General features: G+C 41.6%; 1 protein-coding gene across 1 annotated transcript in view; it reads left to right on the top strand.

The window, feature by feature from the left end:
- The window catches only part of LOC124720040 (sperm-associated antigen 7 homolog), an 88,719-nt gene that overhangs the window by 389 nt on the left and 67,099 nt on the right, over positions 1 to 21,231 (top strand). The window contains exons 2-3 of the mRNA XM_047245297.1: positions 4,230 to 4,297; positions 17,433 to 17,521. Coding sequence (XP_047101253.1) covers positions 4,230 to 4,297; positions 17,433 to 17,521 — 157 coding nt within the window. The remainder of the gene's footprint in view (positions 1 to 4,229; positions 4,298 to 17,432; positions 17,522 to 21,231) is intronic.

The raw sequence follows: 21,231 nt of genomic DNA on the forward strand, positions 1-21,231 counted from the left end.
TACCTACTCATATCTCGCTGGTCACGTCCCAGCCTTTCAGTAAAATTGTTTATCGCCAGCACTTAACGAAGTGCGGCTTGTGAACAACTGCATATAAACAATCGTAGTAATTGCTACCCAGCACTTCATTAAATTTTTTTTGTAACTGCAGATAAATCTTGGGCTACGCTTGTTGTGCACAAGTGTTTACCAGACAGTACTGCTTGTACTAAGTATATCTCATCTTCAGTTATTTGAAATACTTGCAACAAGTGACTGGAAAGATATGAAGACTATTAAAAGCTGCTGTCGAGTTTCTTGCTGTGCTCCCCCTTTTACATGCCATTGCAGTGTATTGTGTAGAAAGATAATTGACACAGTTCTATATGCGCTGCATTACCTGCAGATGTCTACAAAAAATTCAAACTGTAAACAACTGTTGGACTGAGTCATATAAATTTTTATTGTAGTATCATTTATAATTGGACTTCAGTATTTGATTAAATATACAACAGTAGTTGAAGTATTATCTGTTTTTACAGTAATGGAATCTGGAAATCCAATAAGGAGTATGATATACTTAATATTCACCAAAAGTTCATAAGATATTTTATCTACTGTGTGCCAGAGCTTACTGAATTCACCTTGTAACTGTCAATTCAGATTCTAATTTTAGGTATTTGTAACAGAGTGTGTGTTGCCATGAGAGATATTGCAATTATATATATCTTGACAAAAGCTTATTTTTGCGTTCTTGCTTGCAGGGCATAATAGCTGACAATTTTGATCATATATAATGATGATCTTCAGATCTAAATGTTCACGGTGGTTAATAGGTTGAAATAAATAAATTCTAACACTTCAGCAGCAAACTCTAGTGCTGGTGTGTTAGAGTTTCTTTATTGTGTGACTTCCAGCTGATCTCTGGGACCGCATCTTTGTCTCCAGGCTGAGTGCAGTGTTCCAAGCCTGACTAAGTTGAAGGCCGCTGTCTTTATTAATTAGATCGTGCTGTAGTCTGATTTCGATGGCCTCTTTAGTAACTCCGTCCCAGAAGTAGGAGGATTGACAGAGTATTTTTGTTTTTTCATAGTCCATAGTATGCCCAGACTTTATACAATGGTCAGCTACAACTGATTTAGTGGCCTGGCGTAATTCGGTATGGCGCTTGTGTTCGCGGCACCTCTCTTCTACATTGTGGACTGTCTCCCCAGTATATGATTTTCTGCACTGACAAGGAATTAGATAAACACCTGGTTTTCAAAGGCCTAGGTCATCTTTCACTGAACCCAGTAGGGTCAAGGTTTTTGCAGGGGGTCTTGAATACACATTTCACATGGTGTTTCCCCAGGATTCTGCCGATTTTTCTTGAGGTGTTTCCGACAAACGGAATGCACGCAATGACTTGTGTACTTCTGTTTCTTCTTCTTGTTCTCTTGGCGCAGTCTGTCTGAGTGTGATTCTTATTTGCTTCTGGTTTACCCATTTTTCTGAAATGATGTCTTGACGTGCTGCAGTTCTGCTGGAAGGCTCTCCTGATCACAGATCAATCATGCCCTGTGAACAAGTGTGCGCAAAACACCTTCACACTGGGAGTTTTTGTAGCAAGTGAAGGCATTTAGGTACAAATTGGTGTGTTTAGGTTTTCTGTATACACTGTGTCCCAGCTTGCAGTCATGTTTCCGTTTCACCATGACGTCAAGAAACGGTAGGGCACCATCCTGCTCCACCTCCATCGTAAACTGTATGTTGGGGTGCAGCGAGTTGAGGTGTTCGAGAAATTCATTTAAGCTGTCCTGTCCATGTGGCCAAACAACGAACGTGTCATCCACGTAACGGAAGAAACAAGTTGGTTTTTGTTTGGCTTGTTCTAGTGCCTTCTCCTCGAAATTCTCCATAAAAAAGTTGGCTACAACCGGTGAAAGCGGGCATCTCATGGCAACGCCATCTGTCTGTTCATAAAAATTTCCGTTGAACAGGAAGTATGTTGAGATGAGCACAAACTCGAAGAGCCTTGTTAGGTTCACCCCAACCCTGACATCTCTACTGATTGTGGACATTATAAGCTGTGTGGAGCAGGCCACCTACACTCTGCCAGCCAGTGAAGCAGAAGAAGTACGTCATGAAACGTGCCGTGCGCTCACCGGGGCTGCACCACTGAAACAGAACATCTCGAAGGAGGAGAGAGCGGCCGTCCGCTAGTTACGCAGCGATCCTGAGTTGGTTATCTTGCCTGCTGACAAAGGCAATGCTACAGTACTGCTCCTACACTCAGAATATAAGAGAAAAATGTACAAACTTCTCAATGTCGCAGCGTACAGGAGGATGGAAGGAGACCCGACAGGCCGCCTTCAAAGAAGAACCGTAGAACTTGTTCGCAGTACCTTTGATGGAAAAACTGTCAAGAAACTTTGAACACAAGCGGCTGCACCGCCACAACTGTATGGGCTACCAAAGGTCCACAAGGATGGGACACCTATGCGTCCAGTAGTCAGCAACATAGGAGCAGCAACCCATGAACTGGCCCAATACCTGACGAGTCTCCTTAGTCCATTTGTGGAAAAATGCGAACACCACGTCCACAATTTAGTCCACTTTGTACAACATATACAAGAACTTTGGCTCCAGGGTAGCGACTTGTTAGTGAGATTTGACATAGTGTCCCTCTCCACTAGGGTACCCCTGAAAGACTCAATCAATCTGATAAGCAAGAAATTCAACAACAACTGAGCTAGGCTCTTCGAGTTTGTGCTCACCTCAACATACTCCCTGTTTGATGGATATTATTATGAACAGATAGATGACATCGCCATGGGATGCCTGCTTTCACCGGTTGTAGCCAACTTTTTTATGGAGAATTTCGAGGAGAAGGCACTAGAACAAGCCAAACAAAAACCAACTTGTTTCTTCTGCTACGTGGATGACACGTTCGTTGTTTGGCCACACGGATGGGACAGCTTAAATGAATTTCTCGAACACCTCAACTCGCTGCACCCCAACATACAGTTCACGATGGAGGTGGAGCAGGATGGTGCCCTACCGTTCCTTGACGTCCTGGTGAAACAGAAACCTGACGGCAAGCTGGGACACAATGTATACAGAAAACCTAAACGCACCGGTTTGTAACTAAATGCCTTCAGTTGCCACCACAACTCCCAGCGTGAAGGCATTTTGCGCACACTTGTTCACAGGGCGCAATCAATCTGCAATCAGGAGAGCCTTCCAGCAGAACTGCAGCACCTCCAGACAGCATTTCGGAAAAATGGGTACAACCAGAAGCAAATAAGACACACACTCAGACAGACTGTGCCAAGAGAACAAGAAGAAGAAACAGAATAACACAAGTCATTGGTGTGCATTGTGTTTGTCGGAAACACCTCAAGAAAAATCGGTAGTATCCTGGGGAAACAATGTGAAATGTGTATTCCGACCTCCTGCAAAAACCTTGACCCTACTGGGTTCAGAGAAAGATTACCTAGGCCTTTGAAAACCAGGCGTTTATCAAATTCCTTGTCAGTGTAGAAAATCATACACTGGGGAGACAGTCCGCACTGTAGAAGAGAGGTGCCGCAAACACAAGCGCCATTCCGAATTATGCCAGGCCACTAAATCAGCTGTAGCTGGCCATTGTATAAAGACTGGGTATACTATGGACTATGAAAAAACAAAAATACTCCGTCAATCCTCCTACTTCTGGGACTGCATTACTAAAGAGGCCATCGAAATCCGACTACAGGACAATCTAATTAATAAAGACAGTGGCCTTCAATTTAGTCAGGCACTCAGCCTGGAGAGAAAGATGCGGTCCCAGACATCGAAGACCGCCCCCGACGGCGGCAGCAGGGAGACTGCAGACCCCAGTTCAGACCCAGACGCCGCTTTCCCCACCACCAACAGTAGCCGCTGCACCAAAGACACCGGGAGAGGAACGGTGGAGGGGGGTAACAGCTAGTATATATAGGGCGCTGAGAGGAGCAGCTTAGCATTAGTCAGGAACCAGCTGAAGATGGCAGGCTGTACGTCTGCCAAAATATTGTGGAGAAATTACGACGCTGCCCTGTTGGATACCCAAGAGTTGTTCCAATTGGAAATATGCTGGGAAAACTTCAGATCGCATAAATTTTTCTTATTATAGGATTTTTCATTTGATAAATATTAAGTAGTATACACCTTTTGTAACTTTTTTCTTTCCTGTAATACTGACAGCTTTGTTAGCTTGCTGATGATGTCTTTTGGCTTTCATGTTTCAGAACAGCGTGAAGCCATGTTGAAGAAAAAAAATGAAGATAAGGAAAAACTGAAGAAATTTAGGGAAGAGGTTTGTGTTAATAAAGTTCCGTGAAGGTTTGTGTAATGACTTGGCCAACAATGTAGTGCACTAATGCTATTCCTTTGGACATGCCATTCTCTATTAGATGACTAGCTTATATTTATTCCTGTCTGCTTTGTGCATGGAGTTTGGTGCTTAGGAATTTTAAGTGGAGTTCTTTTGTAGGTATAAGCATTCAAGAGTTTGATATTATAATGAAAATTGTGCATCATTTGAGGACGCAGTTGTTATAAAGCTCTGAAAAGTTAACTAAGAAATTCTGACTCAACTTGTTGCATCAGTTACAGTGACTATTCCTTTCTTCTTCCATGAACTATATGTTTTCCTCTTCTGTCAAAACTTTGTTCACTTTCCAGTCACTATATCAAATTAGGGCACGCATTAGTGTGACCTGTTTTTCTCTAAGTGGAAATATTGAAGCATCCAATGTACCTGGTTGCAGCATTGACCCATGGCATCATCAAAATAGTGGGCTTGTAATATTTACTATGAAAAATTTTAAAAGTTCTGCCGGAAGTGCCTAATATGTCGAAAGTAGTTGCTGAATAATAAAATAGAAACTTTTATTAGCTTGGTGTATTTATTTTACAAGAAAACAGAACAAAATATAAAACTTCCCACTTTCCCCCTCAGAGTGAATCAGTAACATAAGTACCACTTGCACATGGTCAAGTGGTACCCGAGATAGATTTTTTTGAACCAAGTACCCCACTGAATAGATAATCGCAAATTGTGACAACAGCATCACATGAAATTGTCACTGCTACAAGAATGAGCAATCTCAACCATTTTGGCAGGGTTTCCTCATCTTTGATGACACTTAACATACTCTCCCAGTACACCATTGTCCTGAAGGAAAGTTATGGTGTTCAATACGTCACACATCCATTCCACCAACGTAAGACTGTTGTACTTCACTGTTGAATCTCTCATGCAGCCATGATACAAACTGTTCAGGATTAGTTAACAACTCAGTACCGTACCAACAAACGGGTGACTTAACTTCGTGGAGATATGAACACTAAGAAACAATCAGTAATTGACATAGCTTACAACATGACAGCATTAGCAAAGCAAAATTCAAGAAACTAATATGAGCTACACGTGAGCAGGAGATATCGTGCCAGGGCTGTTCTTGCTATTAATCCCTTCAAACCTGTGAAACCTTGTGCATGTTAGAATATTCTGTGAAAATAAGGGTTTTATGGGGGACACAGCTGTAAAGGAAGTCATGATACATTCATTAACTTTCCCAGCTCACAGCTAATTTGTCACCTTTCAACTTAGCCTAGACCTCAGGTTATGTTGTAGTCAGCCTGTCACCACAACACAATTAAAAAAAAAAAATTCATCAAAATGCAAAACATCATTCCCCTCTGGGCTACCATCTCCACTCAACTTAGTAGGCCTAGTAAACAACATGACCCAAGCCACCGCCCACAAGAAATAAATGACACATTATGAACAAAACATAAGACCAACATTTACATCTGAAATATATGAAGAAAAACATCCCAACGCTATCTACATAACATATGTCATTGTTCTTCAAAGAATATATTGATGACTCTAATAGTTCCCTAGAACCACATTTTACAATTAACAGCACACCGTGAACTTCTTTACTATCAAAATTTACAAGCAATACACCTGTTGCAAAGTGACTTTTTCTCACATGCCACTTTTCGGATTAGCTGCTCATAGAGTATATCAAACGTCTCTTCATGGTAAGGTCACAAATCCAAGCTGGAGCATGGTACCAGGTGTTTCAGTTGACCTATCTGTCATCTTTTCTCTAATGATCCAGTTGCATTGTGTATATTTTGAGCAACTCGTGATAAGATTGATTGCTTCAACTCTCCCACAAACATATAAACAGCAATATTTTGTGAAACCAGGTTCTAAAGCTGTAAGTAATGAAACAGTTTTAAACAACTGCATATTGTACACATATGATCTTTTAAGTTTGATGGCTTCCAATAGCATAGCAATACTTTCATATCTTTTCTTCTTACTCACTGAATTGACCAGTGGTACTGACAGACTTTATTGCCATTATTCAGTAATATTACTTTTAAATTGCTTTTAGACGCGAGCCTGCAAATCTTGCATCAAACAATTCGCATGTGTATGTATGGACACAGAATTTTTATTGTTGGTGTATGCAGGCAAACCACTGTCTACAAATCGGAATGATGAATTTTTGTACCTAGAATGAAGAGGTCACCTCGCTGCAATCCGTCATCCAATATTTCAGTTTGTTTAGACAATTTTAGATTGCAAACTAAATGATTTAGTTCCATCTGGAATATGAGGCAAGGGAAAGTGTCTCACGATTCAGGGATGTGCTCATTCACTGCTGGAGTATCAGAGTCACTTTCCTCAGGTAATTCTGATTGCCCCACTTTGGTTTCCAGATTGCAGACAGGAGCAAGCAAGCCTGGCTGAAGTTTAGATTGGGCCAATGCCAGTTGTGGTGGTGTTTCTTTACTGCCCAGAAGTTGCCAATGTGTTGGTTTCACGTAGTCATTGTGAAGATAGTTTCCCATGACTAATGAGAGATGAGAAAACAGGCAATATATATCTAGTGCCAAAACTGAAACCGTTCCCATCTTCACTCTTGATTCATGGGTACTTACTTCTAACAAAGGTTGCAGTAACAGAGTGATCTGTAACGTAGGCTGAGGTCTGGTTTAGGTTGAAAATCTGACAGTAAGTTGGTGAAACCAAAGAATTGTGTCCTGTAAAAAGATCCATCTCTTGGAATGGAAGTTGTTTAGTGGTGTATAGCATAGCCCAAAGTATAGATTAGGTTGGTTGGTGATAATTTAGTGGTGAACTGGCAAAGCAAACGAATGTATACGTGAAAAGAAGCATTGTCTCAGAATACATCTATGTTGGTATGAGAATGTCATAGTATTCCTTTGTCTCGTGCTGCAAAACATGTTGTCTGCCCTCTGCTCTCTCATTGGCTGTGTAGAACCAGCGACTGGCATTCGTCTTTCATTCCCATTGTACTTTGCAGCAACCACTGACAATGTTGCTGTACGAAATGTGGGAGTATGACAGTTATACCTTTCCAGCCTGGGCTTCAATATTAGGAGTATGTTTGTGTACTGAAGACACTCTTGGATCCATAATATTATGTTTGGTGTTAGTAGAAACCTGCAAATTTTATCATAGAAAAGCAGCAACACGTGTGATCTTTTGGCTCTTACCGGACCATTGCAATGGCAATGAAATGACTGAAATAAAATAATACATAATTTTAAATATCCCAAACTCCTTCATGACACCACATTAATACAGATACATTTTGATTCTACAATCAAAAATAATTTGAATTGGTATATCATATACAAGATTCAAAATGATCATTGACAAGTGTAACTGTACTTTTAGAAATAAAAAGTTAATATTGCATATTTAAATATCTTTCAGGAAATACATATTGACTCATTGACTGACAATAGTGATAGCTACAAGAAGGGAGAATGGGGTCAGCTGTACCAAGTGACATGTTTTCAGTACTTTGGTTGAAATACCACAATAGTACTAAGAACTAATGTTTCTCAGTTCACTCTATAAAAGATTTACATGTTTGCACCTGTTACTGTCCTTCCAAAGTTGTCACCAGTATTGTGTAGAACCCGTTGCCAGCAACGTGGAAGTCGTAGTCTATCGTTAGCAGAGCCGGTTCTGTTGATGATGTGAATGGAGCGGTCTAAAGTTATGGTGATTCTCGTGTACGACTGTCACAGTGTTATCCTCCACGGCAGACCGTCAATGCACAGTTTTACTGTTCGTTTTTGGAGCATCTTCTGCAACATGCTTTGCGAAAGAAGCGGCGACACTTTCTGCGCGACCCACCCATCATTTTGCGAGACAATGCGCGGGTGCATTTAGCGTAAGCTGTGGCTGCTCTGGAAGTACTGTACCATCCACCATACTCCACGGGCTTAGTCCTTGTGACTTTGATTTGATTCCGAAGATGAAGGAACCACTTCGTGGCATTAACTTCAGAATTGTTCCAGAGATTTGACAGGCAGTAGGCCACCAAGTTTGGTGTGGGTTGGACTTGGCACGAGCTGTATATCTTAGTGTAGTTTCCGTGCAGTGGGTGGTGCAGCAGAAAAAGTACAGGACAACAATCCCAGGGTCTTTGTGCCAAGTCCGTATGTAGAAGCTTTTTTTCCCTACCTTTATGTTACTTACACTAAAGAAATTGAAATAATGTTCAGTGCATTGCATTTATTAATATTTCTATAAATAACATTAAAATGAAAGGAAATTAAGTTTTTGGATTGCAAATAAATTTCCAAGAAAGGATTGTACTTACAATATCTGCAAGAACTCTGCAAATAACCCTCAGAGACAGGGTTGTAATTGATGTGTACAGGACTCTGTATTCTGTTAGTTTCATTTTGACATTTGACCAGCCCTTGGCGGCAGCAGCATGTGAATAGTAGGTTCCCGGTGAAGGTAAAATTGGCTGTATTGGCCATTGGGGAAGAACACTAAATATGGCTACAGAGCTCATTCGCTTGCTGAATCGTGATCAAGTAACGTACAATTTTCAAGCCCATTGTGATGGGATAGTAAGAATATTTCTCTATAGAAACTTAAAAAATAACCATAAATAACCGTATAAATGTAAAAATGTGGCAAGATGCTGTGAAAATTACTTCTTACCCTGTTTTTATGATCAATATCAACCGAGCACATGAAAATCATCAACTGTAAAATAATAAAACTAATTTTACGTACAAAATTCTCATGTATAGCTTACAATTGCTTCCTGGAAATTTACTTGCAATCCCAAACTTTCCTTTTCAAGCCTTTTATGAAAATATTAATTACTGCAATTATTAAGCATTATGTCAGTTTATTTTCTGTGTAAGTAACGTGAAAAAAGAAAATAAAACAAGTTCCCAGATAGGGACTCAAACCCAAGAGCCTCAGATTGTCATTCTATACTTTTCCTGTCATGCTAATCACTGCCTGTCAACTACACTAAAATAAATGTCTTATGACTCAACTGAACCGTGTCAAAAATTCTATTTTTTCTAATTGCCTGGCCATCTGGAGCTCCCACGTCTATCGCTTCCATTTCTGGTCGAGCCTTGCAAACACCATAAATTTGGACAAAAGCAGTCGTTACGAGTAGTTGCAGTCCCCTCGTGAGTCATCACATGTATTCTTACAGTCACTCAAGGATGACACTTTCTTGGACATTACAGCACCATCATACCATTTATACGAGTAGAGAACAGGAATGGTCACGTCACACTTACCTGCGGTACTCGTGGGATACCCTAACCTTTTGATCCCGTAGTGTAGTTACAGTCAGTGTTTGTTGGATAACGGTTGCAACTTAACAGTACGTTGTCACTCTAACCATCACCTTTAGAACGCTGTTTCCCGTACAGTAGTGCCATTCTGGATATCTCCCCACAAAAATTACTGAAGCTTACTTGAAACATTGTATAGGATTATTACTTTTTCCCATCATGCGCATTCAATTTTCAATCTTAAACTCGTGAGCAATTTAAAATCGAACACAACTTCTTAAATGACTTCTTATTATCTTTCTTCTGACTACTTTAACTAATATTCTTCCATATATTTTACTTCCACTTCTCACCCGATCATGACATTTGTCTCAGTTTCAGTATTTACTAATCTTCAGTATCACATTTCCACTAAAGACTCTCCCCTTACAGAGCAACCTAGTGGCTCAGTCTCTCACAGCGACTCACATCTTCATCCACACACTGGTAACCACTGTGAAGTGAAGTGTATGGTAGAGGGTATTTCCCATTGAACCACTTATGGCTTCCTCCCACTCATTCACATATGGAGCACAGGAAGAATGATTATTTGATTGCAACTGTCCATGTTGTAATTAGTCTAATCTTATGCTTGCAGTCATTATGGGAGTGATACGTAGGTGGCTGCAGTACATCCCTAGATACGCCATTTAAAGCTGGTATTTTAAACTTTGTAAGTAAGCTTTCAAGAGATTCTTCAAGCATGTGACAGTACAGTTTCTTCAGCCTCTCCATGACCCTCTCCCACATCTCAACCAAACCTGTGAGCATTCCTGTTGCCCTTCCCTGTATATGTTAATCCTGTTTGGTACTGGTCCCACACTTGATCAATATAGGGTGGGCCAAAAGTCACTACTCATCATAATCTTACTAAATACAAAACAAACAGTTGCAGTTATGAAATAACTGAAAACTTTATTGAAGCTAAACGATTATTTATAACATTCACTCTTGAGTTGTTTTCCACATTTGTGGATACATTTCATCAGACAAATTGGGACACGTAAGCATACTTGTTTACACAATGATTTATTAGAATCGGGATCTTCAAAATTGTTGTAAATAGCTTATTTCAAGACCTAATGCAGTTTTATAGCATAAACTTTAACATACCCCAAAAAGAAGAAATACATAGGTGTCAGGTCAGGGGAACTGTGTCACGTTTACATTACCCTTCACTTTCCAATAACTTTTCCTCCAAATACTTCATCAAAGTAGTTTGGCACAGCTGGCGAGTGAAGTGGTGGGGCCCTGTTGTGTTGAAAGGAAAGTGTCTGGAAGTCATCGTAGGTTATTTGTGGTCCGGAATGGTGTAGGTCATCAACATTTCCAGTTAGTTCTCTCTACTTTGAGCAACACCCAAGTCCCAATTACTCCATGGCATGAGATGGCACCCCAAATGGTGACCCCAGCTTGACTTAACTGTGTCGTTAAAAAAAATTCTATATTTCTCTGTTTACCATCAGGCACTGTTGTATCTGTTGACATGGCTTGATATTGTGAAAGTTGCCTCATCACTCCAAATTCCCACAACTAAACGTGATTACCTTAATGTTTACAGCTGGTTGTGGTGGGTACTGTTGGTTGTGGTGGGTAGTGATGTTTTAGGCCCACCCTGTATTCTAGGCTATGTTGCACAATTGTTTTGTAAGCTGTCTGCTTTATACACTGATTACATTTTCCTAGAATTCTACCAAAAAACTGAAGATGACCACTTGCTTTGTCGATACTGAGCCTCTGTGATTGTCCATTTCATATCCCTACAAATACTTACAACCCAGGTATTTGTATGAAGTGGCTGATTCCAGTTATGAGCTATTGATATTGTAGTCATAGGATACTCAGTTTTTTTTTCAGTTTGTGAGGTGCTCAGTCCTCCATTTTTCAGTGCTGAAACAAGTTGCTAACCTTTGCTCACTTTGAAATCCTGTCAAGACCCGACTGAATATTTATGCAGTTTTTTGATACAGTACTTCTATATTGGCAACTCCATCATCTGCAAGCAGTCTGAGCAGACTCCACTCACCACTGACTTGCATGCTCAAATAGTGAAACACCCATTCTCAGCATGACAATACCTAACAAATGTCTGCCTTGCAAATAACAAGGTTCCTAGTAGATATGTTACACCATTGTTACATCCACTCGAGCTGTTGTTTCAGCATTGTGATTCTTGACATTCTCCTGGCATATTTGACAACTGAACAGTCCACAGGTGTACTACCAGTCCATAGTGTCCGACGGGCACAATATTTGTGCGCCATTGTCATGTGCGCTTATGAACTTAGTTTCTGGGGGTGCTCAGCCGACTTATTCCTCCTCGCACCACAAACCATTCCCTCTCTGATCCGCACCCGAGAGCACGCATTGGAAGTTGTGGAGACACTTTGTTGGAGTGTGTGGTAGCTTCGATATACTTTACTCTGTCTGCCCTGGTTGCCAGATCATTGTGTTTGCTGAATGTCTTAATTAGACCTAGTGCTAGTTTCCAAGCCTTGCTGAGATTATAGCTACAGTCCTGGTTGATAAGATTATCCCTAGTACAAATTTTGATGGTTTCTCTAATGACACTGTCCCAGTATGCCTAAGTCTGAACTACAATCCTGGTATGTTTGCATTCCATTGCGTGATTCTCTGACGAACACTGCTCTGCATCTGCAGACTTCGTGGGGTACATTAGTCGAGTTCCCAGCATCAATCTTCGACGATGCACACTGTTTGTGCAATATGTGTTGCCACATGGAGTTTGATACACCCCAACGTTCCTCAAACCGAGGTCATCTTTGACAATTCCCAATAATGCCCCTATTTTATTGGGCACAAGACAGGCCTTACATGATGCTCTTTCAGTATATGCCCGACTTTTCCCGGTAGCACGTCAGTGAACGCCATTTAGGCTGTGATCACCTCTTCCTCGTTGATGTCTTCTGTCTTCACCATTTGTACTGGAGCGGTTGGGTGAAGAGCGCGCTTAATCCGCTATTATGAGTAGCCAGATTCTGAGTGTACAGATTATCAGAATGGCAGATTAAGCACGCTCTTCACCCTACCCCTACAGTACAGAGAGTGGAAACAGAAGAAATCATGGAGGAAGAGGTAGTCACAGCATTTATACTATACACTGAAGTGCTGTCAGGAAAAGTTGAGTGCATACTGAAAAAGCACTGCTTAAAAACTGTCTTTTGCCCACTCAATAATAAGCAGGCATTACTGAGAAGTGTCAAAGATGACCTCAGTTTGCAGAAGGACGGAGTGTATTAGATTCCGTGCCAACATGGTGAAAGATATTGGACAAACAGTGCGCATCACCAAAGATCAATGCTGGGAATGCTAGTGGCACCCTCGACTAATGTGCCCCAAGTTGATGGTTGCAGATAATGATGTTACGGAATATGAACATACCAGGATCTTAGAGCAGACTACGGATGACACTACGGATCGTCATTACACTTGTGGACTGTTGTTTCAGCGCAAATTATGGGCGCTTGTCCGAAGTGAGGAAGTCTGTTTTCTACTGTGGTACTTGGTGCGCAACTTGAACACAGAGGTCCAACTGGAGTACCCCATACGTGGCTTGCATGTGATGATAGATTTCAATACTGTCACACCTCTTTGGAAAGTCACATCCTGCTTGTTTGGTTGTAATTAGCACACATCACTGCTGTGTGCTGTGCAGTAACCTCTGGAAATTAATAGTATCCTGTAGTTACAGCTTATTGCCAGTTAAACTACACTGCTGTGTTGTAGCTGAGAGACAAATATTTCTGGCATTACAGGCTTTGTGTACATTTCATATGAATGACCTGTATACACCAGTAGCTGACCTTATTGTATAACCCATTATTACATCAGATTCCTCAAATAACCAAGTGTGTATGGATTAAGGAACACCAAAAAAGAAGTGTCGCATATTCCTGAAGGAGGTAGTATTGATCAAAACTTGAAGAAAAGTATCTATAATTTATGTGTCTGGAAACCAATATCAGTTGAGATTGGGCCATTTTGCTTGTTACGAGTAATGTGTAGTATTTGGTAGTGTTTTACTGTTCACAAGAGATGCGTGCATGTGTAGGCAGATGCAAATCCTTGACTAGGCACAGAAGTGAGATATCAGCATCGCTAGAATATCAATGTACGGGAAGGAATTGTTGTTGACAGACTTGTACGGATCATGTGACATTGCCGTATTGCACTGTTCCACATATGATGGATTCGTGGAGGCAGTCTGGCAGCATGTTCTTGCCGTTCACCGGACATGAATTGGTTGGATTTCTGGCTGTGGGTGCATTTAAAGGTATCGGTGTATGCTTGACCCAACGATGGTGTCCAGATGTTACAGGGCATGTGACAACTATGTGTGACGCAAACTAAATGGAAACGTGTGTATTTAAAGAGTGCAGAATCCATTGTGAAGAAACGCTCAAATATGTGTCAGCACTGCCTGCAGTATCTATTTCTGCATAACAGATGGATAGGAATGAGAGGACAGATTGCCCCATATCTCGACAGGTTTTGGTGTCCGTAAATATCATTATAAGAACTTTCTTTGTATTTTAGACAAATACTACCTCTTGCAGAAATATGTGATGCTTGAAAACATCTTGTATAACAGCGCGCACACACACACACACACACACACACACACACACACACACACACACACACACACACACACACACACACACACACACACAAAACTTATTTTTATAATTAATGTTCAAAGATGTTGAACTCACTTTCAAATATTGAAGTATTCATGTGGGACTGCCCAGTTTTCCCAGTGTAATTGGCAGCGACACCATTCGTAGGTGTGCAGCTGGATTTCAGTGTCCAATGGGCACAATATTTTAGACACCAAAATGGGATGTATTCCAACTGTACTAGTGTTCTGGCACATATCAACAGGACTGTGTCAATAAAGGATCCCTTGAGATAAATGGTAAGGCCTCTGCCAATTGACATATACATACTCTTTGCCTTTACAAATGTCTGCTTGTGTCTGTATATGTGCGGATGGATATGTGTTTGTGTGCGAGTGTATACCTGTCCTTTTTTCCCCCTAAGGTAAGTCTTTCCGCTCCCGGGTTGGAATGACTCCTTACAGAGGGAAAGACGAAAGGATGTGGGTTTTAAGGGAGAGGGTAAGGAGTCATTCCAATCCCGGGAGCGGAACGACTTACCTTAGAGGGGAAAAAAGAACAGGTATACACTCGCGCACACACACACATCCATCCGCACATATACAGACACAAGCAGACATATGTAAAGGCAAAGAGTTTGGGCAGAGATGTCAGTCGAGGCGGAAGTACAGAGGCAAAGATTTTGTTGAATGACAGGTGAGTTATGAGCGGCGGCAACTTGAAATTAGCGGAAGTTGAAGCCTGGTGGGTAAGGGGAAGAGAGGATATACTGAAGGGCAAGTTCCCATCTCTGGAGTTCTGACAGGTTGGTGTTGGTGGGAAGTATCCAGATAACCCGGATGGTGTAACACTGTGCCAAGATGTGCTGGCCGTGCACCAAGGCATGTTTAGCCACAGGGTGATCCTCATTACCAACAAACACTGTCTGCCTGTGTCCATTCATGCGAATGGACAGTTTGTTGCTGGTCATTCCCACGTAGACAGCTTCACAGTGTAGGCAGATCAGTTGGTAAATCACATGGGTGCTTTCACGCGTGGCTCTGCCTTTGATCGTGTACACCTTCCAGGTTACAGGACCAGAGTAGGTGGTGGTGGGAGGGTGCACGGGACAGGTTTTACACCGGGGTCGGTTACAAGGGTAGGAGCCAGAGGGTAGGGAAGGTGGTTTGGGGATTTCATAGGGATGAACCAAGAGGTTACGAAGATTAGGTGGACGGCGGAAAGACACTCTTGGTGGAGTGGGGAGGATTTCGTGAAGGATGGATCTCATTTCAGGGTAGGATTTGAGGAAGTCGTATCCCTGCTGGAGAGCCACATTCAGAGTCTGAGCCAGTCCCGGAAAGTATCCTGTCACAAGTGGGGCACTTTGGGGTTCTTCTGTGGGAGGTTCTGGGTTTGAGGGGATGAGGAAGTGGCTCTGGTAATTTTCTTCTGTACCAGGTCGGGAGGGTAGTAAGTGGCTCTGGTAATTTGCTTCTGTACCAGGTTGAGAGTGTAGTTGCGGGATGCGAAAGCTGTTTTTAGGTTGTTGGTGTAATGGTTCAGGGCTTCCGGACTGGAGCAGATTCGTTTGCCACGAAGACCTTGGCTGTAGGGAAGGGATCGTTTGATGTGGAATGGGTGGCAGCTGTCATAATGGAGGTACTGTTGTTTGTTGGTGGGTTTGATGTGGACGGACGTGTGAAGCTGGCCATTGGACAGGTGGAGGGCAACATTAAGGAAAGTGGCATGGGGTTTGGAGTAGGACCAGGTGAATCTGATGGAACCAAGGGAGTTGAGGTTGGAGAGGAAATTCTGGAGTTCTTCTTCACTGTGGGTCCAGATCATGAAGATGTCATCAATAAATCTGCACCAAACTTTGGGTTGGCAGGCTTGGGTAACCAAGAAGGCTTCCTCTAAGCGACCCATAAATAGGTTGGCATACGAGGGGGGCCATCCTGGTACCAATGGCTGTTCCCTTCAGTTGTTGGTATGTCTGGCCTTTGAAAGTGAAGAAGTTGTGGGTCAGGATGAAGCTGGCTAAGGTAATGAGGAAAGAGGTTTTAGGTAGGGTGGCACGTGATCGGCGTGAAAGGAAGTGCTCCATCGCAGCAAGGCCCTGGATGTGCGGAATATTTGTGTATAGGGAAGTGGCATCAGTGGTTACAAGGATGGTTTCTGGGGGTAACAGATTGGGTAAGGATTCTAGGCGTTTGAGTAAGTGGTTGGTGTCTTTGATGAAGGATGGGAGACTGCATGTAATGGGTTGAAAGTGTTGATCTACGTAGGCAGAGATACGTTCTGTGGGGGCTTGGTAACCAGCTACAATGGGGCGGCCGGGATGATTGGGTTTGTGAATTTTAGGAAGAAGGTAGAAGGTAGGGGTGCGGGGTGTCGGTGGGGTCAGGAGGTTGATGGAGTCAGGTGAAAGATTTTGTAGGGGGCCTAAGGTTCTGAGGATTCCTTGAAGCTCCGCCTGGACACCAGGAATGGGATTACCTTGGCAAACTTTGTAAGTAGTGTTGTCTGAAAGCTGACGCAGTCCCTCAGCCACATACTCCCGACGATCAAGTACCACGGTCGTGGAACCCTTGTCTGCCGGAAGAATGACGGTGGATCGGTCAGCCTTCTGATCACAGATATCACATTCTAGATTATCAAACATCTCACATGGCGTTTTTTCATTTAAATAAGTGATTACTTACAGTTTATGTATTTTATGCTTCACAGAGATACTTGTAGAACAGGCATCTTTGTTTAAAAATTTCAATCCGCCGGCCCCCAAGTGGCAGGCGAGTATTCTATCACATAGTTGTACTGCTTGGTACTGCTTGTGGGACGACTGATCTCACTTCATTGTATTGACGATGGTCGGAAAACTTAGAAATTGATTTTCTTGAGGATTTTTGATAGTTGGCTCAAACAGCTCTGGCAAGTTGATATTTGACTTCTGAACTTAATTTACCACAAGTATAAAATATTACAAAAATCTGACTGGTGTTAGGTCAAAATATTGTGTCTGTCACTGTATGTTCCAGTGGTGATTACTCTACTGCACTAGCTTTTTTTTAGCATTGGATGTGTGGCATTAAATTGTTTTGGCTGTTTTGTGTATTGACAGCAAATGTTTTCCCTGTACTCTGTATTTAATTTACGTGTCACTTTACATTGCAGGTAGAGAAGACGATAGAAGAATTCATCAAAGATGACAGCAAGGGGAGGCACGTGTTTGAACCAATGGAGCACGTGCTCAGGAGTGTTGTGTAAGTATGTCAGTCAATGGAGTGCATGACATTGAACAGGACTAAACTCACTGATAGTTGTTTTGTAAACAAAACCGCCTTTTCTTGCTGCAACTTAGTACATCTTTCCCACACGCATTTCACCTTTTTCTTACTCTAAGGCATCTTCAGTGGGATCTAGAACGATGTAGTTTTTGTTATTTCTAGATTATCAAACATCTCACATGGCTTTTTTTCATTTAAATAAGTGATTACTTACAGTTTGTTGACATCGGCGCTTTCTCTCGTCTGGTCTGGAGGTCACACTACTGCTTCATTTCCAAAACATAAGCACAATTTTGTATTTCGAGCTTTTTCTTTCACACTGTTCACCACATTTCTCCTTCTTCTTTGTGGTGCACTATTATTCTTTTGCCACTGGTCATAGCTGTTTGTTTGAACACCGTGCTTTTAAAGATGTGTAAACATTGTGAGTCCATTATGTGTTTCCTCCTGGTTGGTTTGCCAACCTTACGAAGTATATGTTGAAAACTAACTTCTATTCATGATGCGCTCTCTCTCTCTCTCTCTCTCTCTCTCTCTCTCTCTCTCTCTGTCTGTCTGTCTGTCTGTCTGTGTGTGTGTGTGTGTGTGTGTGTGTGTGTGTGTGTGTGTGTGTGTGTGTGTGGGTGGGTGGGTGGGTGGGCGGGCGGGCGGGCGGGCGCGTGCGTGTGTGTGTGTGCGCGCGTCGTGTTGTCCTTTTCCATTTTGTCCACGATATTTTGATGAGTGACCCGACAATCACCTTCAGGTACTGAAAGTTGTGCCGTGTGTACTCACTGCCTACTATACTCTGGCTTAACTGTCAACTACTCATTATCCTGCACCACTGTAGTGCTCCTTTATTTTTGACAGCCTCCTGTGATATTCTGTGAAACTCAAATCCTCAGAGTGTGTGGCTACCGTATTTACTCGAATCTAAGCCGCACCTGAAAAACGAGACTCGAAATCAAGGGGGGGAAAAAAAAAATTTCCCAAATCTAAGCCGCACCTGAAATTTGAGACTCGAAATTCAAGGGGAGATAAAAGTTTTAGGCCACACCTCCAAATCGAAACAAAGTTGGTCCATTGTAATATGAGACACAATTTAGGTCAAATAAATGACGATACAGCTACAGTAGTTTGGTTCGAGTCGTAAGCTTAACAGTTAAGCTCTACCAGGTAGCCATTGCTATGTGTCAGACGCTCCGTCCGTATTTATACGTACCCTTCATTTTTCACGTGCTTCATCTGATTTGAATCGATTGCGTATTTTTCTTTGATCTGATAAGTGCCGTTCTCTTTGTTATAGGTGTTTACGTCACTCTAAGCTGAAGATGCATTATTGTACTGTGTCATGCACTGTTTGTCGCGTTATGATAATGTGTGTTTACGACCTGTCGCCGCTCGCGGCATGGCTTGCTTTTGTGCGCGCTACCGCAGCTTACAATAAAATAGGAGAGGAATTGTCTCATTAGTGAAACAATGGCAAGAGACTGCTATTTGTTGTTACTTACATTGCTGTTTCCTTTGATAATGATCAACAAGAACCAAATAATAGATTGCGTATGATAGAAGATGTTCTGAATGAGAGTTTAGCTAAAATTTTTCTCTGTTTGAAAATCTGTGCAGACACCTCTTTTGTCCATTGCATTCTGCACAGAAATTAGAGTCATCTTAGATTTAAAAATCTAGTCAATTGCCTTGCTTCATTTCTGAATGTATCACTACTAGGCATAAGAATAATACGAATATAAACATGACATTATATGTATATTCTTCCACGTTTACTGTTGTCTCACACTAGTTTCGTAGTCTATTGGGCTGACAGGACTTAAATGAGATAGCAGCAAACACGAAAGAATACATCGCAAAATGTTTATATTCATATTATTCTTATGGTAAAGAGAATACTGCATGTGATTCACAATTCATAAAAGTTCCTATTAGCAACCATCTCTTCTCACAGGTAGGAAAAATTCAGACCGTAGAGTTGGCCATATTGGCAAACATCCCAAGCAGTCTTGCCACTCGGATTTTCGTAGTACATTGGAATGCTGCTACATTTGAAGATGAACAATACGGAATTTGTATTTACTTCGTTGGATAATGTATGAAATTGCAGATGTCGAAACTCGGGGCGGAGAAAAAAAGCTCGTCTTCCACCTTTTTTTTAAATTTATTTACTGACCCAGAGGTTTTGGTGCCAGTATTTATCTTTGTGCCTGCAAAGCATGCCTGTGTAGCGCTACATATATTCGTCAGCTGAAGTTAGTTGTGGCGGCACCTACCAACATTTTTCAGAATTTCCGCTTACTTTGCACTCGATTCTAAGCCGCAGGCGGTTTTTTGGATTACAAAAACCGGAAAAAAAGTGCGGCTTAGATTCAAAATAACTTGAGTGCTGGACTTCAGGTCTAAATTGACTCTAGGTTTAAATTGTAACCACTGTCCTTTCTTATAAGGTTTTCTGACATCATTAATCTGGTAAATTCCTTAGTTAATGCTGTCCCATAAATTTGGTTTTTGCATCACAACATTTCTCTCGTCTTATTTCGTTTCAGTTTATATTCGAGTCAGTGTTTGGCAATTTTTACAAATGATCTAGATATCCGAAAGCTGGATGTGTACTGCATTCGTGCGAATGTGACACATCTTATACAAAGAAGACTATCGGAACAGTTAAAGCGAGATGTAAGGAGCATTGTCGACATGCCCGAATAAAACAGTCGAGATGATTGGCTATCTCTGAGCACTGCACCCAATACAATCAAGACAGGATGTGTGATGGTGCAAACTCCAAGTTTCTGGACAACATAATTAAAGTGTGTGTCAAAATGAAGTTGGCAGAAAGCCAAATCAACAGGGACAGATGTTTCAATGCAAACGAGACTTGAGATCTGGCTCTCAATTTATTAAGATCTTACCGACCACCACATCCACCAGGGCTGGGAAACACTGAGAGAATGTGCGTCTCAGCTAATATCAGTTGAGCTCTGAAAAACCAAAAAGTAAAGGGAAATTGAACTGACAAGGAGCCCATGTGGCAATAGGATTTTTGTATTTTTTTTATTTGTGGTATGTGGAGTTCAGAACTCAACTATTAATCACCCAAAGCACTTTGATGAAACTCTCAAAAATTCTAAAGAGTACTGATCTTTAATATGCTAAAGTGAGGTCAGTTTTTCTTGAGAGGTGACGTGTCTCTGTGGTCGAATGCTCGCCTGTCATTTAGGGCTCTTAGGTTTGATCCACAACCATTGCAAGTTTTAAACACAGGTGCTTGTTATGACAGCATTTCCATGAAGTGTAAAATACATAAAGCAACAAAAATAATCACTTTTTGAAAATATAATGTAATTGGATAGATAAAAAAATCTACTTACCAGGCAGCAGCAGGAGAACACATTTATAAAAGGTACTACAGTTTGCAAGTTTTCTGAGCCAGTGTCTCCTTCTTTTGGCAGAAGGAAGAGGCGTGAAGGAAAAGGAGCAGAGTTTGGAAAAGTTATCCAGAACCCCAGGTCACAGGGATATACCACGCCAGTCATTTTCTTTCGCCCCTCTTTCTTTCCCTTCAGCACCTGAAGAAGAAAGCTGTATTGGTCATTGAAATATTATGTAGAAAATGGCAACAACTACTAGGCAGAGCACGTAGAAGCATCCCATCACTTACAGTTGCTCACTTGTTGTCTTTCGTACCAAAATGTTTG

This window comes from Schistocerca piceifrons, chromosome 11 (genome assembly GCF_021461385.2).
Source record: "Schistocerca piceifrons isolate TAMUIC-IGC-003096 chromosome 11, iqSchPice1.1, whole genome shotgun sequence".
Lineage (NCBI taxonomy): Eukaryota > Metazoa > Arthropoda > Insecta > Orthoptera > Acrididae > Schistocerca > Schistocerca piceifrons.